At 44.2% G+C, this 15,260-nt stretch overlaps 1 protein-coding gene across 6 annotated transcripts; it reads left to right on the forward strand.

Moving 5' to 3' along the window:
• The first annotated feature begins 10,481 nt into the window (after positions 1–10,481).
• On the forward strand, positions 10,482–14,952 carry LOC119329846. 6 transcript variants are annotated; one of them, XM_037602947.1, is made up of 5 exons: positions 10,482–11,144; positions 11,647–12,726; positions 13,118–13,194; positions 13,480–13,614; positions 13,796–14,952. In XM_037602947.1, the coding sequence occupies exons 2-5, from the start codon at positions 12,687–12,689 to the stop codon at positions 13,862–13,864; spliced, it is 321 nt and encodes a 106-aa protein (XP_037458844.1). In that variant the 5' UTR covers positions 10,482–11,144; positions 11,647–12,686; the 3' UTR covers positions 13,865–14,952. The 6 variants fall into 6 exon arrangements, 1 of the variants encoding a protein (XP_037458844.1); XR_005159814.1 differs by having other exon boundaries at positions 11,647–13,194; positions 13,480–14,489; positions 14,568–14,952; XR_005159811.1 differs by having other exon boundaries at positions 11,647–13,194; positions 13,480–13,702.
• Positions 14,953–15,260: the final 308 nt, after the last annotated feature.

The following is a 15,260-nucleotide window of genomic DNA, read 5'->3' on the forward strand; positions in this document are numbered from 1 at the left end:
GCGGTGCGGGCGGCGGTGATGCGGGCTGCGGCGGCGGGGCGATGTGGGGAAGAGGGGGCGGGGTGGCGGCGGCTTTTAAGGGGGCGGGGCGGCGGCGTGGCTTGGAGAGGGAGCCGGCCCAGGGAGAGTCTGGCTCGGACTCCCCTCGACGTTCATGCGCGGCACGGCGGCGGGGGAAGGCGGCGGCGCGCGGGAGTGGGCTGGAGTGGGCCGGCTGGGCTTCGGCCGAGTCGGTCCGGGAAAGATTTTTTTTAAATAGATTTCACCCGAACGGAAAATTCCTAAAAATATATAAAAGAATACTAAAAATGCCAAAAATAATTTTCACCGTCTAAATGAAATATTTAGAACAAAGTGAACATTTTTCTGGCCTAAAAATGCAATTTTAAAAAATGCATATTTTTTTCTAATTCAAATAAAATAGCAATTAAAATACGAGAAAAACCATAATTTGATTTTAAAATTCTTTCTCCAATATTTCTCTAAATTTGAAGAAGTCATATTATCTTCTCTCGTTTATTTTTAATATTGGAAATATTTGGAGAGAAAAATTTTAAAACCAAATTGATCCTTTCTTCAAATTTGAAATAAATTCAAATATGAATTTTGTGAAACCTCCGACTCTCTCCGTGGGTCCTTGAGTTGCCTAAGATTTCTATGATCTCAACAAAATGCAAGAATAAATATGATATGCATATGATGATCTATGTATAACATCCAAATAGAAAATTGGGATGTTACAAGAAGAGAGAAACGAGGGAGAAGAGCTAGCTGTAGCACGGACGCTGTTGTCAGATGGGACTTGTGTTGATAGAATAGGAGTACTAAGCACTCGTACCTCTTTTTTTAGGGAAAAATAGTCGTATGTCTAGTATCACTAGTTGGGTGCATGTGACCTATAGCTGTTATCACTTTAGGTCTCCTTTTCGAACCGCAGCTACGCTTCACAATCCATATTTTTTTCAGGCACTTGTCCTCCTATATGTACTCCTAGGCTATTTCCACGTGCTCCCTTTCACCGACATGTGCGACATAGAACATCTGGTTCATAGTGCATGCACGACTCGGAGCAAATGCCGGGGTACTTTACATTTCAGACCTCACGAATTACATGCAAACCCCCCACAGAAGAATAAATAAATAAATGAATTACTACATGAAACAGGATTATTTTCGTAGAAACCGGAGCACATTCATTAAATTTTGGACATAACACGTTTATAAAAATGACCAACCTAAATCCGTCTAAGGGCCTCTTTGATTTTTCCCGCAAAAAAGGGACTCTTTGATTCACAGGATACTGAAAACACAGGAATGGGGAAAGTATGATGGCGATGAACCGAGACGAGGAGAACTCTAACTCGGTTAGAGGTTAGAGTTAGATTCTAACCCTGAACTAACTCTAAACCAAAGAGGTGTATGGATGGCAGGGTTAGATTGACAATAAATGCTCTTTCTCAATCATTTGACTACTTTGGACCCTATTCCCTGCCGGATTTGGTGTGGCCGGCTCTTGTGTGGCCTCCTCCTACTCACAATTAACATAACTGAACCATCTTTACAAATCAAGCATGCAAAACATGATAAATTTTACTTTGTCCATACAAATGAGTATCCCACTTAAACATACAAGTTGTCAATCAAGCTTAACAAAAAATACACTCCATGAAAAAAAGCATGAGCTAACTCATCACGGAAGTCATTCGTGATAGGGAGGGAGCCCGGAGCCCCTCACGCACGCAGGGAGGAGCACGTCATCGTTGCTTTGGAGGAAGGCTCTATAGAGCCCAAGCCCCGGGAACCCCTGCGACGCCGGCACTTGCGAGTTGAGGTCTATACCGGCATGGGTAGCAGGGCCGCTTGTCGATGACTGTGAACTTAATCTTTAGGCCTCTAGAAATAATGCAAGCCTGAAACTGAAATACCTAGAAAGGTGAACTGAATCTTTGGGCCTCTAGAAAGATTTATTACCTCCTCAAGCAGCATCAAACAATTCCATGCATGCACCACAAATCTATACCAAGTTTGATCGGGATCTAGTTTTCCAAATCAGAATTAGCGCTAGAGCGAGCAAGGTCAAAGATATGGATGTGAGACAGAGAAGGAACGAACAAACTCACCCCTCTCACGACCTCCCTGGTAGATGCGTTGCCGCCACGCACGACAGAGGGAGAAAAGCAACCGGTGAAGGGGGAGCGGGGCAACCTTCGAAGGCCGGATGGAGAGGGCGGCCGGAGGAGAGAGAGGGCGAGCGACAGAGCGGTGCTTGGGCGGGTGGCCCAATGGGGAACAGAGAGGAGTCATGCGAGGGGGTGGCGGAGGGAGCGATCTGGTGCGGGCAGGGGAGATTTTTTTAGTTCTCTTTTAGTGGGCCTGAGGATAACTACCCCAGTTAGAACCTCTCCACCAGGCTAGTTTTTTTAGCTGGGTTAGAGCAAACTAGCTTTAACCCCTCCTGTTTCGATAATTTGAGGCTATTTCAACCCAAACTAGCTCTAACTCAGGGATCCAAACAAAGAGGAGTAGTACTGTACATGCTACAGTCTGGACCGTAGCACATTGTTTTTTATGGCCATATCACCACATTATTTTCTACTGCTGGTTCACTGGGCTGTCGTGGTTCGCGCTGCTGGTTCACTGGGCTGTCGTGGTTCGCACTCCTCCGACGTGAGTAGTCGTAGTAGTATATACCGCATGATTCTTTGCTCCTTCTTACTACGTACTTCATCGGCATGTGGGAGAGACAGCATCCGGGTCGACGTGTCATGCACCAGATTAGAGTGTGGAATGGAAGGTGGGAATCACCCCGGTCGTAGCACCAGTAATTCATGACTATAGCGAGTAGTCATATAACAAGTCTTTCCAGCAGTAACACGCCATCAAATCGCACAGCCCGACCTTTCCAGCAGTAAGTAAGTTGAATCTGCTAATCCCTCACCCTCCTCGCCTCTCTGTCAAACCGCCTACACGAAAACTGCCGCGCGTACTGCCCAAGAAAATCCCCGCCCTCAACTTTTAACTATGCCAAAATAGTTCAAGCTTGTTCGTTCTATATAAATACTAGTATTATATGTTTACTAGCAAACATGCCCGTGCGTTGCAACGGGAGAGAAAAATTTACATGCTAGCCAAATAAGTTTGACTCAATACCCTGACATATGAGCGTTCTCTATTTTAACACAGTGACTCACGATGTTGCGAACATGTTTTATAATTTGCGAACAGTTCTGTAAATTCTAATATTTATTGAAACTGCGAAAATTTTATGATTTCACACACATTTCTGAATTCACAAACATTTTATGATTTCTCAAACATGTTTTTCAAAATTTGCAATGTTTTGAAATTTGAAAATATCAAATTAATTTTAAAAAGGAGAAAACAAAAAAAAAGAAATAAGAAAATAAAATAAAAATACAAAAGATGAAATGAAAAAAATAGGGGAGTCACGCCCTGCGTGCCGGCCCATGAACACGCACTTGGGGAGGGGAGGTGCATCACAAAAAGAGGGGAAATATTTGCAGAACTTGAGGATAAAGAATTACACTCTAGCCAAATAAGTATGACTCAATACCCTGACATATGTGATATCCACGTGATTGCAATGTAGTTGACATGGTAAATCCCAAGGCAATGAGCTTGCCATTGCACGGCACACTTTTAAACTTTTAAAACAAATCTCATCGACCACAAACTTGCAATTTTTTGAGTTTTTCAATATTTTCTAAAATTTCGTGGACATTTTTGTCATATTCATGAATTTGTTTTGAATACACGATTATTTTTCAAAATCATGAACATAGTTTTATTTCCTGTCATTTTTTTTGAAATTTTGATTTTTTAAGAATTTGCAAACACTCTTCTAAAATCAATAATATTTTTAAAACTGCAAATTTTTTATGATGTCCCACACATTTTTGAAATCACAAATATTTTATGATTTCTCGAACATGATTTAACAAATTTGCAATGTTTTGAAATTTGGAAATCTCAAATTAATTTAAAGAAGGAAAAACACAAAAAAAAGAAATGAGAAAAAAAAGACAAAAGACGAAATGCAATAAAAAGAAAAAAACATAGGCGTCACGCCCTCCGAACCGGCCCATGAACGCACACTGGGTGGGGAGGGGAGGTGCGTGACAAAAATGGTTGGGAAAATTAGTAGAACCTGGGATTCGAACCCTGGTGTCCGCGGTGGGACAGAAAGGCTTGCGCCACTGCGCCATCTCTGAGCTTCTGCTTTACGTGCAGTATTACCTTTATATAACAGCTGATAACGACGATGAATTTGGGAAAAAACGAATCGTTTTTTTATTTAACTTACGGGTGGCATTGGTGGGTAATTCTTGCCAACTTCGAGGGTATTTTTTATGACCTACGACAGAAACCTAGTTTGCTTTATTATTAGATAGAGATTCACCCGTGGGGTTGTTCAATGAATGGAGGGCCGGGGAGCACAAGTGAACATACTAGTACTACTAGTAGTAAGTAGGAGTCGTACAGTTAGTCACCTTAAGCAGAGAGTTTCTTTTCTTTAATGCCACGTACACAAATTGAAACTCTTGTTGTGGAGAGAAAAAGATAATCACTCCACTATATATGTACATAGGGGCCTGAGCGCTTGCTTTACTAGGGTTGGTCTCTTCATTCTCTCATCCTCTCCAGATCTAAACAAGATAGCAGTAGAGATTTTCTCTCTCCTCACAGCTGGTCATAGATCCGGCCGGATCCCTTCGGCCGGTGTGTGTAGAGGACTAAAAGGTGCATCGTTTACGCGGTCATCGCTGCCGAGGGAGGAAACCGTAGATGCCAGCGGGGACCGATCCTCTGCCCTGCCGTTCTCTCCGACACAGTGCCGACTCGGGATGTCCTCCGCCCTTCTTCCTCCCTGTTGTATTGTGCGCAGGTCGGACCTGCCGCCACTGACATCCCGACAAACCTCAGGTACAGGTTCTTCGGAAGAGGCCTTTCTCTACTGCCCCAGCTCCCCACATGTCTGCATGTGCATCTTTTTCTACTTCCATTAGCTCTTCCAAATCGACCTAAATTTTTAGTATTATTAGAGGTAAAGCTACTTCATGCATTCGGATCTAGGACTTGGTTCAAACAACGAAAAAAGGGGGGATGTCGTAGCATGAATCTTGGACTTGATTCAAAGAAGAAATAATAGGGGGAAAGTAGTAGATACCGAATACCCAACCGGTCTCTTGGTTGAAAAGGGAAATAATGGGAAAACTCAGTACAAACTGGATAAGGAACAGATCTATTATTGGTTGAAAAAAGGATAGAAAGTGATGGCTGGTGGACAAGTCAACAGAGTATGTCCAGGATTAGATTTGCTGCCCTCACATAATAAAAGGTCTCCCGGATTAGATTTGCTGCCCTCACATAGTAAAAGGTCTCCAGGATTAGATTTGCTGACCTCACATAGTAAAAGATTTGTTGTCACTACTTTATGCCTCCTTGCAGGTACATTGTGCTGATGCGTCCACTATCGCATGTCCTTATACCAACCTTTTGTTGTTGTTAATGTAAGGGTGCATGTAAAATGAAGCGATCACACTATTACCTTAAGGACATGTCTAACCAGTGTTATAGTTAATCTAATGCCTCCAGTGATATGATGCAATTAAACTGTATTAACAAATGGTACTCCTGCTGTTTTCCCCATTATGATAAGTAAGTTGCTTCTTTACACTGTTGAGTGACTTGGTGTCCCCATGATCCCATGCCCTTAAACCAACCCTTTAGATGTTGTTGATTTACTATTTCTGGTAAACAAGCAGTGCCACCATTGAAGTAATCACATATTTGACGAATGTCATAGTTGATCGTAATGCTTCCGGTAACATGAAGCATTGCTGATGTTTTAAAATTTCTACTGTCATTGTGTGATTGCCATGAACATAATAAAGATGCTTCTTTTCATTTCGTGTATGTTTCGTATATTCTTATTGACCAACAACTGTTTACTTTCTATCTTTTTGTGCAGGTAGGGATATCCATTTCACCTTGTTGCTATTGTGACCTTTTGGTGAACTGCACAAAACACTTTTTTGGAATGAGTGTCTTGTGTAGTTCAACTAAAATTTCACGTGGGCGACATCTCTCATTTTTGGTGGAACTGCACAAAATGGTGGCTGGAGTTTCCAAAATCTCCGTGAAATTCCGTTGGTAATCTCGTGCAACATTTTATTAGCCTTTGCAAGATGAGTCGTCACTGTCACCACAATGTCAATTTATTTTAATGGAACTGCACAAAAGGATAAGCAAATTATAGTTGCACCTTACATGAGCAGGACAACCAACCTTAATGTTGCTCAATTTTAGTGCAACTACTAAAGAAGAACATGCCAGCTCACGAGAGCAAGTACTTCTTGCTAGCAGAATGATGCAATCTTTGCTTCATTTCAGGTGAACTGCAGAAAAAGGCGCATGAATTGAATCATGGAGCTGCGGGTTGACCTCATCCGTGTGGAATTGCAGCTTCACCAGATCGAGTTGTGGCGGCATTGTGCTTTGTCATGCTGTGCCAACGTTGTATTCTTTAAATAAAGCTATTCTATAGCAATCTTTTCTCGTTTTGGAAATAAAGATTGCTTCAACTAGTGCCACTATTATAGTAATTTCAAGGGATGCATCAAAGATTGACGCATCAGGAACATAGATAGAATTGGTAGCCAAAAGAAAAGGCCAATGTTTGTACAACCATCTCTACGGCTGCTAGAGTCCTATATCCATGCTCTTTCTTATCTGTGCAAACAAGAATCCTGATATTCACTTTATCAAAAGGCTCTAATGGGTTGGTTCTGAATCTTGCAACCTGGGAATCAATGAGATGTGTAGGCACCTTTGTTGTACTTATTATTTGAATCTTATATGTTGGCTCTGAATCTTGGAAGCTGGGAATCAATGAGATGTGTAGGAATCTTTGTTGTACTTATTATTTGAATCTTATTTGTTTGTTCTGAATCTTGCAAGCTAGGAAACACGGCATGATGATGCAGAGGACAACAACCATAACAAACTATTCAAACTTGGTAGTATTGTCTGTGTGAAAGTGCGGCAAATGTGCTGATCATGTGCTTCCGGAGAATAGTAATTCTAATTGTTGTGCATGTTTATCCCGTGGCACTGATAGAACGAGCCAATGCATTGCTTGTTTTAAGAATACATTTTAATTAAAGCTAATTAAATTTAAGTAAAGTGACCACTAACACTTGTTATTACAGTACCAATACAGACCCGCTCATGAACAGAAGTGTGTGGCCGGAATAGGTTTCTTAATGGAGGCGTTTGAATGCGCCGAGGGTGCATATTCTGCTGGGCATGCAGCAGGCGAGGGAGGGGTAGTAACTGTTGTCGCCTGTACACACTCAGTTTACTGTTGAATCTAGTTCCCCAAGAGTTGAAAAACAAACTGCTGCTGCCGCCTACTCACTCATTCACTTGAAGAGAATCCAATGGCGATCCAAGGGGTGAGCCTGATGGATATGGACTTCAGCAAGGAGTTCACCTTTGAGTTCTCCGTTCAGTGCCATGGCTGCACCAAATTGAATGTGATGTACACCAATGATCCGGACTCGGTGAAGCTTTGCCTCATCGAGTTCAAGCAGTACCTACAAGACGAGAGTTATTTTCCCAAAACCACCACACTTGAGGCCAGGGTAAAACTTAGTACCACAATGAAGGCAGGGCACAAAAAGGCACCAGAAATGCGCCTAATGCATAACGCGGAGCACTGACGCTCCAATTTGGACGTGACAGATGGGGCCCGCCTGTCAGGGCTGATGTGGCAAAGACCAAGCACACAAAAAGCATTCACCAGCTGAGGTGGCAAATGAGATGTGGACCCCGCCTGTCTGTGACTACATGATCATTTTCTTCCCATCTCTTTTTCTATGCGACATTACATTGAGCAGCTTACGGACGGCCGGACTCCGGCGACTATGCCCACACCAGCGAGCATCACGAGGGGGGGGGGCGGTGCCATGAGGCCTCGCAACCCGATGCCGCTCCCCTTGGCGTGGACGCCCGAGCTCTCTGTCCACATGCAAGTTGTGAGCTCCATGGCCATGATGGTCATGGCAGCCGAGCAACTGCCCCGAGCATGCCCCATGCCACAAGCACACATACACCTACATGCGCCCCACGCCACGAGCATGCACTCACCTACATGCTCCCAGCACCACTTCCGCGAGATTGGGCAGCAACTCGTCTTGCGCTGACCTTGGTCGTCGACCATGGCTGACCTCGGCCGCACAGATGTACTCCATGCGCACTCGCGTGGCCCAAACATGTCGCAGGTCGCCATAGCTATTCATGTCGCACATGCGCACTGCGGTTCTCGTGCGCCTCCCCGTGGCCACGCCTTGTTAAATTTTTATTAAAGCTAATTAAATTTAAGTAAAGTGACCACTACCACTTGTTATTATAGTACCAATATAGACCTACTCATGAACCGACATGTGGCCGGAATAGGTTTCTTAATGGAGGCGTTTGAATGCCCCGAGGGTGCATGTTCTGCCGGGCGTGCAGCGGGTGATGGAGGGGTAGTAACTGTTGTCGCCTATACACACTCAGTTTACTATTGAATCCAGTTCCCCAAGAGCTGAAAAACGAACTGTTGCCGCCACCTATCCACTCGTTCACTTGAAGAGACTCCAATGGCGATCCGAGGGGTGATCCTGCTGGATATGGACTTCAGCAAGGAGTTCACCTTTGAGTTCGCCGTTAACTCCCATGGCTGCACCAAGTTGAATGTCATGTACCGGACTCGGTGAAGCTCTGCCTCGCCGAGTTCAAGCAGTACCAACATGACGAGAAAGAACAAGGTCGTAGGACTAGACCTTGTGCCCATCCATTCATCTCCTGACAGGGACAAGCGGATCGCGGTCGCCCAGGTATGTTTGCGGGACGAGATTCTCGTCTAGCACTGCTGTAGGGCCATCAGAGGTTCTGGAGCATTCGCCCTTTTCATCGGCAGCGCCGACTGCACCTTTGCTACGATGGAGAGAAGGAAGAACGCGATGATTCGGCCATCTGGTGCAACAAGCTTGTCGACATCCAGAAGCAATACAAGATCATCGGCAACGGGCAGAAGAAGGACTCCGTGGTTGACCTCGCTGAGACCATCATCAACCCCTGCTATGCCAACATGAAAGAAGACAATGATACCAAGGACCTGAACACGTGGGAGGTACCTCTGTATATAGCCTACATAACCTACATGACCAAGGACACATATGCATGCTACGACATGTATAGGCAGATCTTGGACATGAGGGCGTGTCTGCTTCCCGTAACCGACGAGTACACGGACAACTATAGCGTCATGATCAAGCGTGCCAGGAAGGTCTAGATGTTGTACTTTATCTGTTTAAGCACCTTTATCATGTGAGTGTTTCATGCATTAGCCTATGTGCCGTAATTATATTTTTTGTCCGAAATATTTCTTCTAAGAACCCATTAACTTGTTTGCTTTTTTAGTAGCTATTTGCTTATGTATGTAACTAGTTCACTCGTACGTTACAAAAAAAAACTAGTTCACTCGGCTGCCTTGCTTTGAATCTCCTACCTCCCAACATATTCTCCTTCTCATGTGGACCCAACAGGTCTCGTACACAGACATATGGGACCAACCACCTATCCATTTGTATTTCTTTATTTTGTTCAATCTTTTATCCTCTTCCTATACAGCGGCTGGCCATCATAGCCTATGGCATTAGCCAGGCCATCCCTCTACTCCCACACATTGTACGGCGGAGGCAGCTCCATTGGCCCACCCTGCACCCGAACAAGTCAACCCTCGTACTCCCCTCCGCCTGTGCCTTCCCCCGCTCCGGTTCGTTCGGTCCGCGGCCTTGACATCGTCCTCCGCCTTGGTGCTCTCGCCGCGGCGCCGCCGTCTATCATTCCCAACATGGTCAACAAAACATGAGGAATCGGAAGACAACTATTCATCGAGAGGCTGACAGTCCCAGGCACACCAAGTCCATGCCCTAGGTTTTGTTGTTTTAACATGGGCAGCCCATGACATGTTTCAACGTTTTTTGGATCAAGTGGCCTCTGGGCCTCCCAACCTAGCTTGTCTATAACATTAGCAGCCCAAGTTATGTTTGTTTTTTCAAGACGACGCATAGCTCAGTTCTATTTTTCTATAAGAATGCAAAACTATACCTATGTTTTCCCTTCTGTAATAGTATATATAGGGCTATTTTGTTACTACTAGTAACAGAATATTACTCCCTCCGTTCCTAAATATTTGTCTTTATAGAGATTTCAACAAGTGACTACATACGGAGCAAAATGAGTGAATCTACATTTTAAGGTATGTCTATATACATCCGTATGTGATAGTCTATTTGATATCTTTAAAAAGACAATTTTTTTTTTTACTATCCACCCCTATAGGGCCCGATATGTTGCAGCCCAACGCCCTCTTCTAGAGAAAAACAACCCAACAACGCGCCATGCCCCCGTCTTCAGCCTCCTTCCGCCACGCCCGTGCCTCCACTACCAGTAATGTGCCGCCCCCACCTCCCACCGCGGTCGCCGCCCGCAACTACGACCGCGGCTGCCGCCACCTATCTCCCGCCACGGCCGCCGCACCCATCTCTCGCTGCGGCTGCCGCCCCAAACTCCCACCGCTGCTGCCTCCCCCAACTCCCGCCGCGGCTGCCGCACCCACATCCTGCCGCGGCTGCCGCACCTAACTCCCGCCGCGGCTGCCGCCCGCCATCGGTCCTCTCCTCCACGAGCCCCAGCGTGGATCCCCTGCAGCGGCCAAATCCCGGCGCGCTCAGCCGCAGCTCCTGAACCCCGCTTCCATCAGCTCCACTCCACCGGAGCGGTCAGTCCGTAGGAGTTGTGGTAGCAGGTCCACTTCCTCTACTGGTCGACACCCGCGAGGCCGTCTATACTCTTTGCCGAGCTTCTCTACCATTAGTGGCCGCTCCGCCCACCGGCTATCGGCCAGAGGTGAATTCTTCTCAGCTAAGAGCATGGACCCCTTTCAAGGATGCAAATTGGGAAGCTCTGGTGTTATCACCATCCAAATTCTGTTCTTCAGATATGCAAGATTCTTCATTGTTTATCGGTTGCTTAGGGCACATGGTTACGTTGGTGAGACATCTCTACTCCAGGTAAAATGTGGATCCCTGTACAAAGTTTAGCTAAGTTCAGTACAAAAAGTTCAACTAATTTCTGGCGATGGTTAAACTAAGTTCAGTGAAAAATTCAAGCTCAGTTCAGTCAAAAAATTAAAGTCAAAAGTTGCATGAAGCCCCTGCTACTTGCGTTGGTGCACTGCTGCTGTTTGTTGGTGCAGCAGGGTGATGTGAGTGTGAGAGAGAGGTAGCAAAATGGAATGGTCTTCCACATTGACTAACTCGTGGGACACTCAGTTAATTTCTTGATTTAGTCCAATTCAATTCCTAATTTTGTTTCAGTTCAACGGCTACTATCTCTCATAGTTTTGATGTTTAATTACGAAGTCATGTACATTAACAACAAATAAGTTCAAGTATATCAATAAATGGAAGTTTAGGTATATGGAATTTGATGCTTGTTGGGTGTATACATGAGTATAAATGGATTTTCTTCTTGTTGAATGAAGTTTAACTTGTTGTTATGCGCGACGGCCAGGGGTGGGAGGCACACGGCGGCCAGAGGTGGGAGGTGCGCGTCAGCCGGAGGTGGGAGGCGCGCGTCAACTGGAGGTGGGAGGCGCATGACAGCCGGGGTGGGAGCCCCCCTGTGCAGCTGTGGAGTCCGTCCTGGCTGAGCTGCTCAGGCTGTTCAACTTTGCGTCTCCGGTCGCTCGGCCAATGCTTGGCGAGGAGCGACCCAGTCTCGCTCGTGTGTGGAGTTTGGAGCATCTCCTACCACTGTGTTCTACTCTCCTCTATTTTCAACTGAACGTGCTTCCATTTATGGATATCCCCTTGACTCCACAACAAGTTGAATCCCACAAATCCTACTGGTAAGTGCAAGATTCAGTACTGTCCTTTTGATTTTCTATAAAAAAGGACAATCCTTCTTGTTGCTTGACATAGAGTACTGACATCCATCCACGGAACAATCAAGCAACCATGTATGGATGCCTTTATCGACCCACCAATGTGTCGCGGATGTGATCTTTGTGCACTTTTGAGTGTTGTAAAAAACTTATATGCTTCTGGTTGGTGCTCGCTGCCACTGGCGAATTGTGCAAGTGCAAAAAGTTTTATATCGCAAGTTTAAAGAGGGTTTTATGCAAGTTCAGAAGTCTATTTTGAGCATCTTTAGGTGTTTGTTGTAATGCAGAAAAGATATTTTAATGTTCCAAAACAAACCTAGTGAAAAATTCATGTTTAAAATAGTTTGCCAAATTGTCTCAGTGCACTGGACTACTAGCTTTCATGTGTTTCATGTTAATTTGTAGCTACCTCTTGCTTGTTAATTGCTATAGCTTACAATACATAATGATTTTTTCGTGTGTGATCAGTACTTTAGGTGCTAATCAAGGAATAGGTAGGGTTATTCAGATTGAGGATCTTAACTAATCATGTTAATGGTTGTTCTTGCTCCCTGTGCTTTACAGCGACTACTCCAGAAAAAAGCCACTAGAATGTGCTGCGCTCAGTACTCTCTTGACAAATCGAGCAGTGCAGGTTCTCTAGTGTGCCGAAATATTGCCAGCAGCGATGCCTGCATCATGGCCCATTGATGAGATGCTGCTTTTCTGTATGCATATTTGTCTATTTAGTTTTGTGTACTATTGTTTGTCCCAATTGATCCTTGTGTTAATCCTTGTATGTCGTGCACTTCTGATCTCATCATGAAGTGAAAAAAGACAAGCGAGCTAAGTACTTGTTTGGAAAGTTTGCAAGAACACATAAACCTAAAAGGAGTTCATTGAAAAACTTTGGTTTCATTCAAAAAATGTGATTTTTGGTTGGAAAATGATGTTTTTTCTGCTCACATAAAATTGATTATGTGGCTGTTGCATTGGAGTTACTCTGACCCATGCAAAATAAATTACAGTAAGCAAAAAAGAAAATCTATTTACGTACGGATGTAGACAAATTTCTGGAGCACAATAGACTCATCGTGTATCAGTTGACCATTCATTCAGTTACTTCAAGCTCGTCAGTTGCTTCAACGACGGGAGGACAGGGCGGCGACGTGTTCGAGGACTGCGACTGGCGGCAGGTACAATTGAATTCAGGATGCTTTTGAGCTCTTTTCTGTTGAAGTGCGTTCAAGAATGTCATATTGAGAATGCTAAAAGAGAATTGCAGTCTTCTTTCCTCAGCAGAAAGTTTAGATCCTGAAGTTATTTGTGAAGTGTTGTCAGTTCCATGCGCACGTTCAGATTTTTCTTCGGTATTTGATTCATAAGCTCAGTACATATTTATGGTTTAGGTCAAAACATGGATGTTTGCCCCAAAAAGTAACTTTAAAGATTGTTCAGTGCTTGATGTTCTTACTTTTCAGAGATTGGTTCATGGACCGGCTCCCGCCGGCGTAGGAGAACGCTGGCCGGTGATGGATCTTGAGCACCGCCTCCGGTTCCCTATGCTCAGGCGACCCTGGTTACCACCGGCACGCGTGTGTGGGCGGTCCTCCGAGGTAGATGGATCTTGAGCACCGCCTCCGGTTCCCTATGCTCAGGCGACCCTGGTTACCACCGGCACGCGTGTGTGGGCGGTCCTCCGAGGTAGCTCTCCTTTTGTGTTGTCCGCAGCCGCCCACGCATGCTGCCCCGATTTCTACCTCGCCTCTGACCTTGATTGACTACTATTGTTGGTAGGTGTTTCATGAATGCACCGATGAAGCATCATGTGAACTGAAGGTTTTCTTGCCCACCATCTATTTATGAAATTCCTACAAGAACTAATGATGAGATTGGTGTTCCAAACACACAAGCTAAAGCGGATTTTCATATAGCTACATCTAGTGAACTTCAGCTCACCTCTAATAAATACCTTTTTTGTGTTTCTTTTTTAAGTCATTATATGCTCTCAAAATGTTTATGTTTATGCCTCAAAACGAGAGAGAGAAAACTAGTACATGTGTCTCACGCTTTGTTACATAACATTTTAATTATCTTTACCACAAAGCTTCATCTATCCAGAGAAGTTCAAAGTAAAGATTAGTTCACACTTTAGGTTCTGCTCCTTTGGTCTATTTGTTCAGTTCTGACTCCTTCAGTTTTGGTTGCAGAGAAAGTTCAAATTTCATGCTCCTTTAATTTTTGTTAAGTCAGGGAGAGTCAGGTTTTGCTTGGGCATCATCTCGTATCGTCCGTTCAGCAAAAGCCTCCAGATAAGTTCAGACTTGTGGTTTTGCTCATTGGTTTAATTCCTCAGTCCAAACTCCTTGGGTTTTTGTTCCAGAGAAGTTAAAGAAAACCTGTAGAAGTTTGTGGTAAGATATCTTTCACTTGAAGCAGGAACATCAACTGCCACATTGATACTTACAAGAATTCAGCCATGTTTGCTTATGTATGGTACTGAACTGACCATGTTATTGAACTTGTGTTGTCGCTAATTCTGAACTTGTGTTCACTCTTATGTTTATAGTGACCATGGATGCGCCCAACGAAGGACAACGATAGGCAAAAAAATACTAGTGCATCTGCTTGCCTCCTCTTCATACTCCATACTGGAAAACATCCTTTCCCCCTCTGTTTTCTTTGGTATGTTTTCATTAAAAGACCTCAGAATAGCAAGTAGAAGTTCGACAAAAAGGATTGACATCAGTTCAACCGTAGAAAGAGAACAAGTCCAGTGAAGGAGGAGGCGGCAAAACATATAGCTTATCTATCTAGTCGAGCTTACTGACTGAATCAGTTAAAATGATTTGATTTTTAGTTCATCTTCTGGGTTATAGACCAGTCACATGTACTTGTGTCAGGTCGCCTGCAAATTTGTTATCGTTGTCTATTCATGTGTGTTCTTCTTGTCAGGTCCTTTGCAAGTTTGTTATCAGTTCATGTGTATTGTGTCCTCTTTGTCAATTCATGTGTTTTCTTTTTTGTTTTCTTATTTGTTAGGCCGTGTGCAAGTTTGTTATCAGTTCATGTGTATGTGTGTTGGTAACCATTGTTATTGATGCTAGCTACCGATCTGACCATTGTATTACTGCAGCTGCTCTATGTAATTAGTCCCTTTGTTAGGTGAATCTCATACTATTTGCTGGCTTTGGCATTGTAAAAACACAACAAGTTGACAAATTTAAAAAGTTATAACTTCAACACAATGTCACAGATAAAT

The sequence above is a fragment of the Triticum dicoccoides genome, chromosome 1B (assembly GCF_002162155.2).
Source record: "Triticum dicoccoides isolate Atlit2015 ecotype Zavitan chromosome 1B, WEW_v2.0, whole genome shotgun sequence".
Taxonomy (NCBI): Eukaryota; Viridiplantae; Streptophyta; class Magnoliopsida; order Poales; family Poaceae; genus Triticum; species Triticum dicoccoides.

What these genes read in the sequence shown, in the direction of transcription:
- LOC119329846 (XM_037602947.1), top strand. Translation starts at nt 12,687, where the DNA reads ATGCCTGCATCATGGCCCATTGATGAGATGCTGCTTTTCT. An exon ending in AGGACTGCGACTGGCGGCAG is followed by an intron (nt 13,195 to 13,479) that starts GTACAATTGAAT and finishes CTTACTTTTCAG; the next exon opens with AGATTGGTTCATGGACCGGC. An exon ending in TGTGTGGGCGGTCCTCCGAG is followed by an intron (nt 13,615 to 13,795) that starts GTAGATGGATCT and finishes TATTGTTGGTAG; the next exon opens with GTGTTTCATGAATGCACCGA.